Consider the following 19,375-nt stretch of genomic DNA (forward strand, 5'->3'; position numbering starts at 1 on the left):
ATATTTTCAGACAGAGGTTTACTTTCTTTTTGAAGCTGCAGCCAGTTAGCATGGCTGAGCAAAGACTGGAGACCTAAAGACAGCAATTCTGCCTCTGTCTAAAACAAAACTCATCTTTCAGCACCTCTGAAGCTCACCATGACGTTACATTTTGTTCACTTAAACAGAAGCAAAAAGGTAGTTTTTGTTCAGGTTATGTGCCGTGTGTTCTATTTGGAGTCTCGTGATCCCAATGAGTCTGAAGCGTCTGGCGGCTTTTCATCTAAAATATTCTCCCCGCTGCCTGCCAGTTGACAGGTGGAAAACTTGTATTTATCAGCATCAGTCTCAAGTCTACATTCAGTAAATCTTAACAGCTTACATTAACTTTGTATTTGATTTTGAGTAGTGCATGCTCAAAAACTCAAAGCAAGTTAATTGGAATAAGGAAAATAGACTTTAAATAAATCTAGCCCTATGCTGGTATTCAAAAGGTTTGTATATATTTTTGACAATCACGCTATTCAGCCTATTTTAATTATTCTTATTATTAAAAATTGTGTGTGTAAAATTATAGCCAGTAATTATTTTGACCACTGTAAAATGGTCTGCTGTTGAAATCTCAAAAAACCCTGCCACTTTTCCGAGAAATGACTCAACGCCTGAGTAGTTGTCTGCAGGTTCAATGTGTTTGTTTGTTTTGGGGTAAATAAGCTGATTTATCAGGTCCACAACAAGATCTAAAATGAACACAAAATGTCCCAAACAATAAAAATAAAAACTAATCTTTCTACACCTGCAGAAAACAGTTTATTTGTAATGACCGTTCAGTCCAGAAGTTACTCAATCACATGAATCCTCTCTGATTATTATATTGTTTATCTTTGTCTTCAGAGCAGAGATAAAGTCTCTCCAAAATCAACAGTTTCTCAACCTCTGCTGGGAAACGATGACAAAGTGTGTTTTAGTTCATACGTGTGTGCAGAAGCCCTCGGGGGTCAGGGTGGAGCTGCAGGAGGAGGGTGGGCGGAGGATAAAAGGCGGGTGCATTGCAGTGACAGTCTTCATCCACTGCAGACCCGTCAGGAGGATGAGTAGGACTATGTGGTGGCTGGTGGCCTCTGTGGCCTTCACCCTCCTCACTTCCCTGGCTAATGGAGCTCCGTTGTAAGTAGACCTGCTTCCCTTCACCCGCTGGCTGGAAAAAAGAGCTAAAACACGCAATTTGTTCATCTTTCTGATATTTACAGTGTGTTTGGATGAGTGTAATGGGAGAGAGAACGTTATCTGCATTTCAATTAACTTTAAAAAGAGTATGTACAAATATATTCCAGACTAGTGTCTCACATAATGTGAAGCTATAGTCCAGTTTGCCCTTTGTGCCTCAAGATAATGTAAACTCTCAGATGAGGCCAGTCAATCGGCCCTGAGTGAGTTTGCACAAGATCTTCTCAGACAGAGTCTACAGCCAGGAGGAGATGTTGGTCCAGTGCTGCATCTTCATCTAAGTAACCAATAGATTACTCATTGTGGGTGAAGTCCATGCAGTCGTGATCCTATTGGTCAATGGTTTTCACCTCAGATTTTGGAATCAACATAAATCTGAGGTTAGAAGATAAAAAATATTTCTGTTACAAAAAAACATTATTTTTCTTGTGAAATAAAGAAATGAAACAAAAAAACCCAAATCTCACAAAGATTCCTGCAATGAGGTGTCAAACCCTCCTCTGACGGATCCACTCCAAACAAACCTGTAATTGTGTTTAAACGGTGACAACAATCCATCATTATCTCCACCTGACGTAGACCTGTGGGACAATGTGCGTTGTGTCCTGTGTGCATGCCAGTTTGTACCAGTTTGTGCGTCCAGCAAATCTCACACTGGACCCATCAGCCTAACAACGTTTGTACAGCCATTTTATTGTCGGTTTTAATACGTCATCAGAGGCTGCAAATGATCCACAAACTTCAGAGGCAAACGTTTCCAGGAATCAGCTCGGCCCAAATAAAGCCTCACATCAAACTGGAGCTTTTGTTGTGCGTTGGAAAAGTAGGTTTATCTAGTTGTCAACGGGAACATCTGCAGATTAATTCCATACCACACGTTAGATGTTACGATCCCATAAAGTCATGATCTATACACGATGAATAAGTCTCCTTCTGCTCTTTGACCCCGTCGTGATTCTAAGGGAGCCTCGAAGGACCGTTCAGTAAGATCCATTCTTTGTTCTGGAGGGAGGGGGACACACAGCAGGCAGAGATCTGCACTCTACTGAGTGTTATTGTGACTCTCTTCCTCTCACTGCTTCTCTGCAGGAAGGTGATGTCGGCGCCCAACTTGTTGCGTGTCGGTACAGCAGAACAAATCTTTGTGGAGTGTCAAGACTGCACTGGAGCAGACATGAAGGTCTTCATCAGCGTGTGGAGCCATCCGACCCAAGACGAACAGCTGACTAACACATCTGTGACACTTACAGCTGGTAATCATTTCCAGCAGCTTGGACAGATAACGGTGAATTGAATACTGTTTCTAATTCTAATTGTGTCGTTGTGTGTCGCTGTTGGCAACATTTTTGTAGCTACAAAATAAAAACATCCAGAAGCGATGATTTAGACCCTCTCGTCCTGCTTCTGATGCACTATTGGTGTCTCTTCATATTGATTCCAGATCCCTACGGAACCCTTCAGCAGGGAGGCCAGCACGAAGCACTACGTGTACCTAAAAGCTCAGTTTCCTGACCGACTGCTGGAGAAAGTGGTCTTGTTGTCCTTCCAGTCTGGGTACATCTTCATACAGACTGATAAGACCCTCTACACCCCAAAAGACAAAAGTGAGTTCCACACTACATCAGACTTGTGAGAATGTCTTTGGATGCATTTCTTTGTTAAATGTAATGGTTTTACCTTAAATTAGGTTAGAATCAGTTACGTGCCCCTAAATAGAAAGAGCCAGTTAACCTCTTCCTCTCTGTCAGTTCTTTACAGGATGTTTGCTGTGACGCCTCGTATGGAGCCAGTGGAGACGGATGCTCAAAACCAACCGGAAGTTTCTATTTCCATCGAGATTGTGGTATTTATTATTGATGAATAAGCACAGAAATAAATGTGATAAATTTGTATCTTAATGTCTGCTGATGGTTTTTGGAAATGTTTAGACCCCCGAAAGCATCGTTTTACCACTTGATCCAGTCGTTTTAAAATCTGGGATCTACTCTGGAGATTACCAACTGCCTGAAATTGCTAGGTGAGTGGTTTATCTTATTTAAATGACTTTTTCAATATTTCATTTTTTATATATTGTTTGATGTATTCACACTTGAGGTACACGTTAGCAGCAAGTACATCACGGTTCATCTTAACCAGCCTAAAAACGTTATTACTTACTTTATACTTACTTTAAAATATTATATTTTAAACATCAGTGTTTCCTCTGTGCAGTAATATATATATTTTATTTCGTATATGTCTGTTTGTGTGTGTGTGTGTGTGTGGTTGTGTGTATATGTGTGTGTGTGTGTGTGTGTGTGTGTGTGTGTGTGTGTGTGTGTAGTCCTGGACTGTGGAAGGTGGTGACAAGGTTCCACAGCAACCCACAGCAGAGCTATTCTGCAGAGTTCGAGGTCAAAGAATACGGTGAGTCCTTCATCACCTCCACTTGTGTTTTAGACCGACATGAACCTGCCACATTAACACATTTTCTGACATACACTTAAATGTTTTCCATCTTGCAGTGCTGCCCAGCTTTGAGGTTAAACTGAAACCTTCAAGTAGCTTCTTCTACGTAGACAGTGAAGAGTTCACCGTCACCATCGAGGCGAAGTATGTGAAGCTTATTTGTTTTTGTGCTGGAGAAACCGGGTTTGATGAATTGCAGCAGGAAGTCGAGGTTGTTTGCAGCTTTTGGTTTAGTCTGATTGATGTTAGCTTGTTAGTGTTTCCTGTGTTGTGTCATTGTGAACTTTAACACGTCCCTGTCTTGTGGCTTTAGGTATCTCTTTGATGAATTGGTGGATGGGATGGCCTATGTGGTATTTGGGGTCATTCAAGACGGTCAAAAAAAAAGCTTCCCAAGTTCCCTTCAGAGAGTGCCGGTGAGCCCCTTCTAACGATTTACTGTATTTTATTTACAAGACTACAATTTGCTGTTATTCCCACGTCTGCAGTGATTTCAGTTGAATTGCTACAATTCTATGGACATTATTTATTTCGGATATTTCACAACTAAACCATGCTGCTCACTGGCTGTACCACTATACTGTGTTTGAAGATGCTTCTCTAAATGGTGTCACATTAGATCAAGGGAGGTCATGGAAAGGTCACACTGAAGAGAGAGCACATCACAGACACTTTCCCAGAGATCCATGAACTGGTGGAGAAATCCATGTTTGTGGCGGTCAGTGTGCTGACGGAGAGCGGTAAGAGACTGTTCCTTATCAGTGTTTCATCAGAGTAACTTACAGCAAACTTCCACCATTTTAAGACAAACAAGAACGAGGCACACATACACACAAACGCACACTTACATGCACATAAACCATTCGCTCATACCGCTACCATATGTTTGTTGGTTTGTAGTTCTCTAATTTGTTGTTCCCTTGTTGTTATGTCTATATGTTTCTTAAAAAAAATACACACACAACACATCAAGATACAATTTTTGCATCAGTTAATCAAGATGAAAATAAAATGATCTCGTCATCAGTCTTTGTGTGTTTGTGTTTGTGTATCTACACACAGGTGGTGAAATGGTGGAGGCAGAGTTGAGAAGCATCCAGATTGTCCAATCACCTTACACCATTCTCTTCAAGAAAACGCCAAAATATTTCAAACCTGGAATGTCCTTTGATGTTGTGGTAAAGTACTTATTTTACATTTATGTGATTGACAGCATATGTATGGATAATGACTTGTCAGTTCCAGGCAACATACAAAAAATGGAAGAGAGCGATTTAGAAAAGAAAGCATTTAAGGAAGTTCTTTAACCATTCAACTAAACCTATAATACAAAACCTTACAAAATCAAAGTCACTTTCTTGGAGGAAAACATCGGAGCAGAACACAATGACCTCGGTTTTCTAGGTTTGGTAACTTATGGAATTCCGTTTTATTCACAATTAAATAAATTAATAAATACATAAATACCTGAAATATGCATTTGAATTTAGCGCATTAATTACGATTAATTAATTACAATGGGAATTAAGATTAATTAATTACACCAAAAATAACACATTAAACATTTTTTACGCATTTTTACACTTATTTTTTGCACCGCGGAACGTTTCTCACTGGATGAGTTTCGGGGGGACCGATTATACCGGAGCACCAACTAGCGTCCATGACTTCAGACAACAACAAACCACAGTGAACATGAACGAAGAAGCTGACGACACCGTGTCGGGTGGCCCCGTGAATGGGAAATCTTATTATAATAAACACACGGATGGAACCGTCGATAAGAGCGTGGTTGTGTGCAAGCTGTGCAACAAGGAATTCACATCGAGCCTCAAGTATCACCTCAACGCAACACAATTAGCAGCTAGCGTGGACGTACAAGGACCCACACCCAACCCACACTGCACCAGAGGACTGGTTTAAGGACCAGGGTAACTAAGTCCACGTCTGAAAAAATAACCCATGTTCTGAATGTACTTGAAAGTATTGGTCTACTTAAAAAAACCTAGTTTACAGAAGGTCTACTTACCTATAGGCTACCTGAATTTCTGAAAGTACTATATTTCTAAATATGCTATTTTTACACTTGTCTGCTGGAATTGGTTGAACAAAAATAAAAATCCATGTGAAAAAATTACTTCTCACTGTTCTCAGGTCAAATATTTATGCAATTAAAATGCAATTAATTTCGATTAATTAATTACAAAGCCTCTAATTAATTAGATTAATATTTTTACATCGTGAAATAAATAAATGAGGCAATAAATTAAATATTAAATACATTTAATTATTTCATGGTGCACTTGAAATAGTTAAATTTATTTAATATTTATGTATTTATTGCCTCATTTATTTATTTCACAATGTATTTCAAATGCATATTTCATGTATTTATTCATTGATTTAATTGTGAATGAAGCGGCATTCCATAGCCGACAAGCCCAAGGTGTTTTGGGTTCTCGCTCCTTTTGATTGACGCAGGCTCCTGATCTTGAATCTAGAATCGATTGCTCTTCCTTGAGGTCCTTGATGTTGTGCTTGAATCTTTTGTGGTTGAATTTTTTGCAGTTTAATTTGTTAACGTTAAATTATTTGCTGTTGAATTTTTTGCAGTATTTTAACGTTGAAAAACATTCAGATACATCATTTCAATGCAGAAATATTTAGTGCTAGAGATTCAATCACCTTTTTCTTTCAAAACCCGATGACACAGATTTACTTCCATATTACTGATTAGTTCAATTTTTCATTATGATACTAAGGCAGATGTTGATAAACCTAAAAACCCTACTTTATCCTAAAGTTAGTCTTGATACTTGAAATAACTAAACTGTATAAAAATAACTAAAAACTGATCTAAACCCCTTAATCTGAACCTTACAAAAAGTCAATTTCTGGTTGTTCAGGTTGAAGTTGAGAATCCTGACGGCACTCCGGCAAAAGGCGTGAAAGTGGTTGTGGAACCAGGTGCGAAGGAGGGCTTCACCGCAGACAATGGCCTGGCAAAGCTTACCGTCGATACTAAGGCGGGGCCCCCAATCATGGAAATCACTGTAAGTCTGTGAAATCTATGAAGCCTTTTGAATGCCAGCTTTTACTGGCAAACATATTTTAGGTTCTTTCGAAGAGTTTAAATCCAGAAGAGCAGCTGCTTGTTATTGTTCATTTGTTCATACATTTACTGGAGGGTGAACTTCATCTATGTAATGTCTGGTAGTCATTCTATATAACAGCTACCATAAATTGACATAGGGTCCTCTTCAAGGATTATTTATTCAACTGTGTGTATGCTGTGTGTGTGTGTGTGTGTGTGTTTAATTGCAGGCAAAGACCAGTAATCCTGCTATTCGTCCTGAAAGACAAGCATCAGCCTCCATGCAGGCTGTCGCATATACAACAAAGAGCAACAGCTATATCCACATAGGTGAGGGACATTCTGGATTAACACTAGATGGTACATCAAAAAGGAGATAGCAGTGAAAGAATGCATTGATCATCTTTTGGGGGGGTCATCACATGTCCCATTTGCAGGTGTGGATACAGCTGAGCCAAAGTTAAGAGATACCATGAGAATCAGCCTCTTTGTCAAACGGCAAGAAACACACAACACTGACATCACAATCCTGGTGAGAGATGTTTTGCACCTGTGCACATATATTTCTCTTTTTGTTGACTCACATGTAAAATATACAGGCAACACATTTTCATGTCAGATTCATGATGTTCAAATCCGCCTCCATAGATCTTAAGCAGAGGTCAGCTGGTGAGCTTTCGTCGCCACAGGATAGAAGGTCAATTCCTTATTTCCATGATGGTTTCTATCACCAAAGAGATGCTCCCGTCGTTCCGCATCGTAGCCTACTACCACACAAACAGCAACGAAGTGGTATCAGACTCGGTTTGGGTGGACGTCAAGGACTCCTGCATGGGCTCGGTGAGACATGCAGCACTGATGGAGGAGAAGTGGTCAAACAAAAAACAACAGTTAAAGTTTTTTGTATTATATGTATTAATCTTATTTAACAAATACAGAACTGCATGTCTCATTCATTGACCCCCCCCCCTAAACATTCAGCTGAAGCTTGAATCAACATCAGCCCGACCGTCCTATGAGCCACGCAGGATGTTTGTCCTGAAGGTCACAGGAGATCCAAAAGCCAAAGTTGGACTGGTGGCGGTCGACAAAGGCGTCTACGTCCTCAACAACAAGCACCGTCTCACCCAGAAAAAGGCAATTTCTTTCTCTAAAGACTAAAAACATGAAACATTTCATGTGTGTTAGCTTCAAATATTATCCAGTGTGAATTTTACCTGCAACAAAATACATTGCATGAGTTCGTATCAGATCTGTCATTTGAGTTTACGAGTTTGAATTGTGTGTGAACTACCTCTAACCTGCTCAGGTGTGGGACATTGTAGAGAAGTACGACACAGGCTGCACACCAGGTGGAGGGAAGGACAGTATGGGTGTGTTTTACGATGCTGGGCTGATGTTTGAGTCCAGCACGGCGTCTGGGACTCCCTACAGACAAGGTGACAACACTCTCCCCATTCCCTCTTTAGGTTTCAGTGTTGTATCAATAAAGTAGCTCTGATGAGGAGAAGTGGGTACATAGACCTTTATTCATCACCATGAGTTTACTTTTCCTGAGGCGTAAACATCCAGTGGACCGTAGAGGAACAGAATCCTCTAAACTCACTCTTTGCCGTCTAGTTCTTTAATTCTTTAGTGCTGCAGGTCACTCTTTGAGGCATTTTGATTTTAACTATCATGACTGTCACATTACCTGGTCATGGTTACTCTCTGATGTTGGGGATTTGGGGAAAATTGTCTTGTTGTTTTTTTTTTTAGGAAATACAATTCTCTCCCAGCCAGAAAATAACCCCACTCTGATTTAAAGAGTTTCTGTCTCTGTCTCCAGAAATGAAATGTCCGGCCCCCAGCAGGAGGAGACGAGCCACTACTATCACAGACGTCACAACCAGCTTATGTAAGAACTCTAATTATAAATGATCAGAGCTCTAAACAACGACATAAACGCATCATCAATCACTTAGTTCCCCCAATGACTGTGGCTGGACAGCTTGACCCCATCATTGGAGTCAACGTACTTACCATCCATATATATATATATATATATATATATATATATATATGAAAAATAAATAAAAACCACAATTTCTATTTCTAATAATTCTTCTCGGTGGTGATATCTAAATCTTTCTCTCGTCCACAACCCTCTTTGTTCCCAGTGAGTCAATATAAAAGCGACCCGCTGCAGCGTACCTGTTGTCTGGACGGCATGAAGGAAACCCTCCTCAGCTACACGTGTGAGAGGCGCAGCGAGTACATCAATGAGGGGGAAGCTTGTGTCACAGCCTTCCTGCGCTGCTGCAAGGAGATGGAAAGCCAGCGAGCTGACAGGAAGGAGGACAGTCTCCTACTGGCTCGCAGTAAGACAGGGACATGGGAGGCTGTAAAGCTCTGGGGTTACTATCCATCATCTATCATACGGAGTTAAAATAGTGACATTTTTAATGACACTTCAGGTGAGGAGGATGACGACAGTTACATGGACAGCAACGAAATTGTTTCTCGCAGCAAGTTCCCTGAAAGTTGGCTGTGGTCAGACATGGACCTGCCTGCTTGTCCAACACCTAATTGGTGAGTCAACTTTAATATTCACAGACAAAATAGTGAACTTCACAGTGACAGCACAGGATTTAAAGCTACCCTTTACCTCTAAGATTTGACCCTTTTCGTTTTTGCTTCAGTGACACCACATCACTCACGAAAAACATTGCTCTGCAAGACTCAATCACAACCTGGGAGATCACTGGCATTAGTCTGTCAAAAACTCACGGTATGGATTCAGTGACTGGAATCTGAAGATCTCTCCCACCTTGCATTCTGTCTCTCGCTCTCTCTGCCTGTTTTTTTCACATTCCTGTCTTTTATGCTTTTATTCCTTGAATATTAAAAGGCATCTGTATTGGTGATCCGTTGGAGGTAATTGTTCGGAAAGAATTCTTCATTGATCTGAGGCTGCCGTACTCTGCTGTCAGTGGGGAGCAGCTGGAAGTTAAGGCGATCCTCCACAACTACAGCCCTGATGTCATCACTGTAAGTGTGTTTCACATACTTGAACCCAAAAGCACAACTCTGGAACAGAAGTGCAAGTGAAGCTCTCTAGTGTTCAGGCAGGGTCAAAACCACGAGGTCAGTGCAACAGGAAAAGGGGGGAACACAAAAATCCTAGGTCGAGTAGACATGCAAACAGGGTCGGAAACAGGTAGCGCAGGAACAATAACTAATAAAAACTGATCCCTGTCATTTCCTCAATAGGATTCTCATCTTTGATCAGCTGCAGACACTTAAGACTTTACTCTCGTTCTCCATCTTCGTCCTGTTTTCCAGGTGCGTGTGGATCTGATTGAGGCGGCGCATCTGTGCAGCGCAGCTTCTAAACGTGGGAAGTATCGTCAGGAGGTCAGAATGGGGCCCCAAACTACGCGCTCTGTGCCGTTTGTTGTTATTCCAATGAAAGAAGGAGAACATCGCATAGAGGTCAAAGCAGCTGTGAAAGATTCGTCGCTCCATGATGGAATCTGGAAGAATCTGCGGGTGGTGGTAAGAGAACAAGACAAGACTTTTTGTGTCATCATTAGGGGCTTAACCTTAAATCAGGTGTAATATATCAGCCTTCTCAAAATGTTCCCATCAGCCGACCACTGAAACAGCTGTTTTAGTGAGTTGGAATGATTGTTGTTGTTCCTTGTGGTTGTTTTTCCAGCCTCGAGGTGAGCTGGTTACATTACAACAAAGTCTACCTCTCGACCCCTCTAAAAATGGAATTGGTGAGTTAACATGTGTGTGTATATATGCACCTATATTACATAGTTTGGTATTATAATGTTTTAATCACATGGCAACTGTTGATCCCTTCAGCTGGTAAACAAGAAGAAACTCTCAACAGTGGGATTCCTGAGACAGATTTGATTCCAGGGACACCTACTATCACACAGATCTCTGTGACAGGTGAGATGTGATCTTATATTTGTGTACGCCATGTGACGTAGTGTCTGTAGAATAAAGTGTAGTAATGTGGCTTCGTTCCTGTTGAGAAATGACCACCTCACTGCTTGTGGGGAACCGTTACATGTTTCTTTAGATGTTTCTGCATGTTGATTTGTAACGTTTTCATTTTGTCATTCTGTGCGTGAATAAAGGGAGGGAACAAGTTTCTACAATGGTGGAGAACGTCGTCAGCGGGTCTTCTTTGGCTGATCTGATCCGACAACCCGCAGGCTGTGGAGAGCAGAACATGATGACAACGACCCTACCTGTCATCGCAACCACTTATTTGGACAAAACCAACCAGTGGGAAACTGTGGGCTTCGACAAACGCAACAAAGCTCTAGAACACATCAAGACCGGTAGGTAATGGCATGGATCCCGTGGAACTGATGGGATTTTAAGTTTCTGACCTTGCAGAGGTGGTATCTAAAAGAAAAACTGTATGGCAGCAACAATGCATGTAACCACGACATCTGCGACCAAAGCAGGGCAATAATGTATAAATGGTCTAAAACATGTCAGCAGATTCATTACAAAGATTAACTTATATCAGGAGGAAAAGCTAACAGGGCTTAACTAACTGGTTGTATGCTCTTGTCTGTGTCCAGGCTACCGGAACGAGCTAACTTACCTTAAAGCTGATGGGTCTTTTGCTGTTTTCACTCACGAACCAATAAGCAGCACCTGGTGAGTCTTTCAAAATGTCCAGTTACTCATACAAATGTTTTCACACCCTCCTTTAATCTAAATTCTGACTATTTGACTGTAAAGGAAACTAAAGGTCTCCTCTCTCCTCTCAGGCTGACAGCCTATGTGTCCAAGGTGTTTACCATGGCCCACGGTCTGGTGTTTGTGCAAAAGAATCACATCTGTGACGCTATAAAGTATCTGACTCTTAAAACGCAGCAACCTGATGGCTTGTTTGTGGAACGTGGGCGTGTGATCCACGGAGAGATGATTGTATGTGAACTGATTTCTTAACACCCATAGAAAAAATAATATGATGGAAACCATTCCACTGGGCAAAACCTTATATAAATTGACACGTTTGTGTCTGTACATGTGCAGGGGGATGTTCGTGGCACAGACTCAGATGCCTCCATGACGGCCTTCTGCCTCATTGCCCTGCAGGAGTCACGCACGCTGTGTGATGGCACTGTGAATGTGAGTACCTGAACAAGATTTTGCTTCCACTGCTTTAATTTCGTTCTGATACTGCACTAGTGTTGGGCATGGCGTAGGCGCAATTTTTGGTTGACAGCTAGTGTGAAATACAATCATTGAGGTCAATAGAAGTATGCATAATCACTAAGATGCTTCACAAAATAAATAAGGGGGCACCACCCTGAATAGCCCATGATTTGATAAACGCGGACAGAGAGCTCCAGCGGACCAACTACTAACACCACACACCCCCGTCTAGCCAAACCGTCCGCCTGCGCTGTCCAAACATACGTCCCACTATTTCTTTTTAGCGTTGCCATGCCTCTGGAACTCACCATCTTTCTATAATATGATATGAAGGTGCCTTCAGATTTAGCGACCTGCCGAAAGGAAGGTGACGATAGATCCTGCAACCTGCCAATCAGATAATGGGAACATAGTGATGTCCAGAGGCATGGCAACGCTAGTCCTGCCTCTCTAATTCTCTCCTAGAAAGTTTACCAAACTAAATGCTGTTTAGAGTAAGGATGGTTGCAAGTTTACTATTCAAAATGCTTGAGTTCTTCATTTGGGCGATGGTGGCGCATGGAGTAGTGTGATACGCTGGGAGCCACAAGGATGGTGGTTTGAATCCCGGATGCTCGGTGTGCCATGTCGAAGTGTCACTGAGCAAGACACCTAACCCCTATTTGCTCCCAAGGCAAACATGTAAAAGTGCAATGTAAGTTGCCTTGGATAAAGGCGTCAGCTAAATGACATGTCATGTAATTTGACCTTCCCCATTGTACCTACACCTAGTTCCTTTTCTAGCCACTGGGACATTAGGTGAACTGTAATTCTGTACGGGCGAATCAAGCTTCCAATAGTTCGTGAGTCGGTTGAAGAGTGCATTGTGACGGATTCAAAATGACAACATATCTGTGAATGTTTCAACATTCCTGAATAGAGTTGAATATCTGAAATAACTGGATTACTGTTATTCTCATTCTTCTTTCTCCTTCCCTTTTTTTTGTCCAGATGGCAGACAGTATAGACAAAGCAGTCACTTACCTGGAAAGGCGTCTGCCCAACCTCATCAACCCATACGCTGTTGCCATGACGTCATATGCTCTGGCAAATGAAGGCAAACTGAACCGTCAGATCCTCTACAAGTTCGTATCCCCAGGTACCATCACGCAGCATTTATGTTCAACATTTTTCTTTTACAAACAGATTCGAAGTTTACAAAGTCACATCTAAACAACAAATTGTTAAGTCAACTTTTTGATTCAGTGCAAAAATGTCAATTTGTTTTAAATAATGAAGTAAACCGTGGCCTTTTTAGGTTGACAACAGATGTTAGCGTTACAATATATAGCTGAAAATAACGTGAGTGCATGTTTGTCACAATTTTTTAACTACAAATCCAAAGGATTTCCTGAGAAATAAATGTTTTTATTAATCCTGTGTAGAAAGATAAATGCTTATTGTAAAAATTATTGTATTTAGAATGTTACTTTCCACTTTTTAATTTAATTTCTCTAAGACGAGACGAGGGATTGAGGAAATAGAGAAGTAAGCCTGTCACAGGTCCATTAGTGTAATACAAATATATTTGTGTGCATTTTCTTCAGAGCTAAACCACTGGCCAACCCCTGGTGGAGGTGTTCACACCCTGGAGGCCACAGCTTATGCTCTGCTTGCTCTGGTCAAAGCCGAGGTGAGCATGTCCCACAAAACGTACAACTCAGTCATCATGTATGTTGCCTCACTGAACGAGTGAGGGGTTGGAAACAAAAGTCAGTAAAATGTGTGTCTCTGTTATACCTATGCTTTGAAATGTTGCTTTGAAGTTTTGAGGAGCTGCTGTCTGGATGTGCCGAACTAGCAAGAACTAGAAAACTGGAAGCTTACAATCAAAAATAGAAATCCAACCACTGGCCATAGAAAAATTCAGCCATTCATTTTCCTTCTGTTGATAAAGAAATTTGAAGATGCCAAACCAGTTGTGAGATGGTTCAACAAGCAGCAGAGACATGGTGGAGGCTATGGATCAACTCAGGTATCAATGACCTCTCTCTGCATCTCGATTCCTCCATTCTCTATTAACTTTATATTTAAAGTATAATTTGTTTTTCTCACTCCTTTTATCTCTAGGCCACCATAATAGTGTACCAGGCAATAGCAGAGTACTGGACAGGCGCTAAAGAACCAGAGTACGATCTGAATGTGGACATCAAGTTTGCGGGAAGGACAAGGCCCGACAAATACAACTTCAACAGTGCAAACCACTACGCCACCAGAACATCTAAAGTGAGGAGACACACAATCAAACTTTCTGTGGCTCGTCACATCACCGCTGCTGTTGTTACCTGTAGGTTTATTCTGCTGACCTCTGACTGTGTGTGTGAATATTTAAATTCCTACAGTCCCTTAGCATAAACCAGAACGTTGACGTGACTGCCACCGGTTCAGGAGAAGCAACGGTTAGGGTGAGCACAACATATTTTAAGATTATGAGTTTCATCAGCTGTTCATTGTTGAATTGCTCTTCCTGAATCTCAGAGACCAAATACATTTTCAACCTTGTGTGGACTTGATTTTCACGATGCACTTTCATTGATGTGACAGATGGTGTCGCTGTATTACACTCTGCCTAAAGATAAGAAGAGCGACTGTCAGAAGTTTAACTTGTCCGTGCAGCTCCTCCCAGGTAACGTGGTGCACTCCCTCTCTTACTGTCGCCTGTTTCTGACACGTTCTGACCACGAGAAACAAGTCAAGAAATCACTTTTGCTCCTGCAGAGAAAATGGATGTGGACCAAAAGGTTTACAAGCTGAAAATAGAGGTTTTGTGAGTATGAAAAAGATGTCATACTGACCAGTGTCACAGTAACACGGCTGTATACACGGAGCATTTTCTAAAATAATTAACTATGGGGCGCCGTTTGTCAAATGTCGCACGTTCTAAAACCCTTTGCAGTTTTGGTACATTTTGCATAATCCTGTGGAAAAAAAAGAATGACAATATATATTTGTCTATTTTTCCAACATTTAGAGAGAAATTCAATAACTTTTCTAGTAATAATGTTTGGCAGTAACACAGTGACTAAATAAAGTTGTTAAATAATATAAATGTGTAATCTAAATGTGATATGTAAATGCAAAATTTAAACTCAGCAAGACGGTCCGGTCGATGGGGGGGGGGGACGGGGGGGGCAAGTGGACAGTATGTGGCCCTCTAGCTAAGATGAGACACCCCTGCTCTATAACAAGAGCAAATTCATTCGGACTTGTTATCTTTCTTGCTGCGTGAACTACCGTGTTGTAATGTTCAGTAGTCTGACATGTAAACTGGACATTTGACATTTACATTCATTTGACCATTTATGTTTATATTTAACATTTACATTAATTAACAACTTTGTTACTGCCAAACATTATCCTTGGAAAAGTTATTGCATACATTTACGTAAAGTTCTCTGTAAATGTTAGAAAAAGTGACATGAATAATGTCATGCTTTTTTTCATATGATAATGCTAAATGTACCAAAACTGCGTAGGATTTTAGAACGTGTGACATTTTACAAACAGTGCACCATAATGAACATAATTGTTTCTCTCATGCCGCTGTTCTTTTGGTAGGTATAAGAACACGGAGCGTGATGCAACCATGTCCATCGTGGATATTGGCTTACTAACCGGCTTCACTGCTGACACAAGTGACCTGGACCGAGTAAGATATGACCGATACATGTGAACCCAGCGCAGCTGTGTTTAGGAGAACGTTTTAAAAAGTGTGTGTGTGTGTGTGTGTGTGTGTGTGTGTGTGTGTGTGTGTGTGTGTGTGCAGCTGTCCAAAGGACCTGGTCGTACCATTGCAAAGTATGAGATGAACACAGTCCTGTCAGACAGAGGCTCACTCATCATCTACCTGGACAAGGTAAGACATCCCTGTTTCCTGCTGATATGTTTCTTTCTGTCTTGTTCATGGTGTCTTTGTCTCATCTTACCTTTGTCCAAAGGTTTCTCACACACTGCCTGAGGAGATCACTTTTAGGGTCCATCAGACGATGAAAGCAGCCGCCCTTCAACCAGCTGCTGTGTCTGTTTACGATTACTATGACGGTGAGTCTCTTAGTCACTTTGAGACAAATAATGTTATGCACTTTGCTGACAATGAATGAAAAAAGGAAAAACCACTGGATAAGCGGCCAATACTAGATTCACAAAGACAACAAATTTACTCCAGCGATCACAAACTCCTTTTCAAATACCTTTGTTCTCCATTGCAGAAAAACGTTGTGTGAAATTCTACCATCCAGAGAGGGAAGCTGGCATGTTAACGCAGCTCTGTTCAAAGGCCCAAGATGCCTGCACATGTGCTGAAGGTAAACAGGATGAGTCCTCTTTTAGTCATGGACACACACACACACACACACAGCATGTTGCATGTCCTTTTTGCGCACTGCAGCATTTTTATCGACCATAAGTACAAAGGATGAAAAGGCCTTAAAAGAAATGATTTTTAAAAAATTGCAACTAAAGGCTAAACTGCTAAATAGATTTATTTAATCGTCTGTTCCTACGGTCTGCCTGATCCCATGTGAATGCTGAACAAGGCTGATTCATAGTAAGTCACCAGTTACATCACAATTAGTGCTGGCAGCATTATTAACAAAATTAACGCAAACCCATTTTAATGGCGTCAATGTTTTTTTGTTTTTTTTATTATGTTTGTTTACATGTTGTAACCCTGCTGATCCTGTTTGAGAGACAGTCCTACAAATGTCACTCCCAAAACATGTAGAATCAACATGTAGATCGTTTTTTGAGGCAAATCATTTCCAAGTACATACAAAACCTGAAATGTGCACTTTATCATTTTATTTTGTACCGCCGTTTGGCAATGTTGTTTTTTCAATAGAATAAAACATTTGCATAAAAGCCAATCCACTTTTCCATGATAAGAGCATAAAAATTAAGAAAAAAATGGGAAAAAATGCAATTAATTGTGATTTAATATTTGAAGCATTTGACAGCACTGATAACAATTAGTACTTTTTGTCAGAGGCAACACGTCTCTCCAGGATCCTTGGATCACAGCAGTAGTCTCACTAAAATGTAATTTAGGTACAGTTTCACTCACTCATCAACTCTCTCACACACACACACACACACATACATGATTATGTCATAGGTCATCAGTTGTGTTCTCACTTTGTGCATTGTGTATTTCCAGAGAATTGCAGTATGCAGAAGAAGGACAAAGTCAGCAATGATGACCGCACAACTAAAGTCTGTGAGACTGAAGTCAACAACAAAATTGATTTTGGTAAGGGAGCTTGACTGCATTGATATAGAACTTTTATACAAATAAATATATGTTGGTGTAATAAAATATATCAAGTACAAATATGTCTGCTAACAGTCTGCAACTGCTCTGTCCTAAGTGTACAAAGTGCAAGTGGAACTGTCTAAAGAAGATTCGTCCATTGATATGAACTCTGTGCGAGTTCTGAAAACCATCAAAGAAGGTGAGTAATTATCATTTTAGGACATTTGCCTTTTGTTAGCATTGGATGAGAAGACAAGAATCACTCACATGTTTGTAGCAGGCAGTGTAATTAGCTTGCATTAACAGGCAACAAGCGGTTTGTCCCTGTTTGACAATAACTAATTCTATGCAGTCTGGCTGCATCTACCTGTGAGGTAAAAACACGACTCTTAATTTAAGGCAATTAACTCTGAAGAAAATTATAGTAACTAAGGCAAGATAGTATATTAAAAGTGCTAGTAGGTGGATTTTGTCACCTTTGAACAAAGACAGGCTGACTTTTTCTAGTCTGTATGGCAAGTCCGTATGAATTAGCTCTTGTTATAGAGCAGTCTTGGCTTGCTGCATGAATTACCGTAAGTATTGTAATTGTCCGTCGTTATGTCTGACGTTTAAACTCAACATTTAGATTTAGATTTAACATTTATCATTTGCATTTAACATTTATATATAACATTTAACATTTACATTTAACATTTACATTAAATATTTATATTATTTAACAACTTTGTTTTACTGCCAAACATTGTATTTGAAAAAGTTGTTGCATGTATTTACATGATTTTGTCTCTAAATGTAAAAAGTGACATGTGAATAATGTCCTGCTTTTTTTATTCATACGATAACATTTTACAAACGGCGCCCCATAGTTGCCCAACTACACCCTCAAACTGTTACATTATTGAAGATAAAGTACTGCCTCAAGTTCTTTACTATAGAACTAGTGTTTGTGAAGTATGATTCAACCGTTACATTGGGAATATGTAAGAATAAATCGCCAATTTGTTGTACTGAACCTTTAACTATCCATTTAATTCTTACCTTTTCTATCTTATGTTTCAATTACAGGAAGCAAGGACGTGGGTCCTCTAAATAAACTGCGCACATTCATCAGTCTTCCGCATTGCAGGGAATCGTTGGATTTGAGAATGGGCAAAACGTACCTTATCATGGGCTCATCCAAAGATATTACCGCAGATGAAACAGACCAATCGTAAGCTTTTTCTTCATGGGAATGTGTGTGGTGTGTGTATTTAAATGTTAAATGTCACTAAATCAAGCTCGACTTTCCTGTTCATATGTTTCTGTTGCTATTGGCAGAGTAGATTAACGTAAAGAAGGAGGCTTTTTCATGTAATGTTTGTGTATTACAGATATCTTACTAAGAAGAACCAATGTTTTTTTTTGCATTTTCTCTCCTCAGGTTTCAGTATTTCCTTGGAGAGAGAACCTGGATTGAGTATTGGCCCACACAGGCAGAGTGTCAACAGGATGAACACAGACCTACCTGTAAAGGCATGGAGAATATGGTCGAGCAGTACGAAACGTTTGGGTGTCAGCAGTAGTGAAACAAAATAAACCAAAATAATAGTTTTAAATTCTTTTCATTTGGGTTTTTATCCCCTTCTGTAAATCTTTCCAGAATATGAGATATATTATGGCCTACAATGAGTTGTATTAATTCAAATCAAATGGACTGAATGCTTTCTTCTTCACAGATTAAAGTTACTGTTACTTACTGTAATGTTTGGTTGTCGTTATAAATGAAATTACAAGGGCAAGTCTTCTGCCATCCGTCTCGAGTGGAAAGCCACCCTAGAAATGATGTTTGCCATTCAGTACATTCCTGAAAGTCAGGATTTGCGATTACAAGAGCTCTTAAAAAGATTGCAAAACAGAGAACCAATGGGGCTTGACAACGAAGATGTGCTCTTGAGAGACCAATTTATAGATGGCCTTCATGACGCTACCCTCAGACGAGAGTTACGCACAAAATTGCTGTTGCAGGAAGACGTGACATTTACTGATGTTAAACACGAAGTGTTCACCCAACGTAGCAGTGTATGGTTCAGCCTAGTGCTGCACCATAGCCATATCCTTCTGCTCAGCCCGGCAATGATCCCCCAGGAAAACGCTATGATCTTAGAACAGATGAAAAGTGA

At 40.4% G+C, this 19,375-nt stretch overlaps 1 protein-coding gene across 1 annotated transcript; it reads left to right on the top strand.

Annotated features, from left to right (window-relative positions):
• The first annotated feature begins 913 nt into the window (after positions 1-913).
• LOC119218642 (complement C3-like) lies at positions 914-18,952 on the top strand. Its single transcript, XM_037473236.2, has 43 exons — positions 914-1,146; positions 2,296-2,491; positions 2,648-2,810; positions 2,955-3,049; positions 3,135-3,223; positions 3,530-3,612; positions 3,711-3,798; positions 3,968-4,070; positions 4,274-4,394; positions 4,717-4,832; positions 6,561-6,707; positions 6,979-7,078; positions 7,186-7,280; positions 7,397-7,588; positions 7,730-7,885; positions 8,058-8,187; positions 8,577-8,645; positions 8,908-9,108; positions 9,205-9,319; positions 9,430-9,518; positions 9,639-9,778; positions 10,073-10,285; positions 10,449-10,512; positions 10,604-10,693; positions 10,885-11,091; positions 11,341-11,419; positions 11,533-11,692; positions 11,801-11,896; positions 12,914-13,061; positions 13,510-13,595; positions 13,860-13,937; positions 14,033-14,188; positions 14,305-14,367; positions 14,507-14,588; positions 14,681-14,729; positions 15,521-15,611; positions 15,729-15,818; positions 15,901-16,003; positions 16,171-16,266; positions 17,118-17,210; positions 17,329-17,412; positions 18,282-18,426; positions 18,637-18,952. The coding sequence occupies exons 1-43, from the start codon at positions 929-931 to the stop codon at positions 18,776-18,778; spliced, it is 5,121 nt and encodes a 1,706-aa protein (XP_037329133.2). The 5' UTR covers positions 914-928; the 3' UTR covers positions 18,779-18,952.
• Positions 18,953-19,375: the final 423 nt, after the last annotated feature.

The sequence above is a fragment of the Pungitius pungitius genome, chromosome 9 (genome assembly GCF_949316345.1).
Source record: "Pungitius pungitius chromosome 9, fPunPun2.1, whole genome shotgun sequence".
NCBI lineage: Eukaryota > Metazoa > Chordata > Actinopteri > Perciformes > Gasterosteidae > Pungitius > Pungitius pungitius.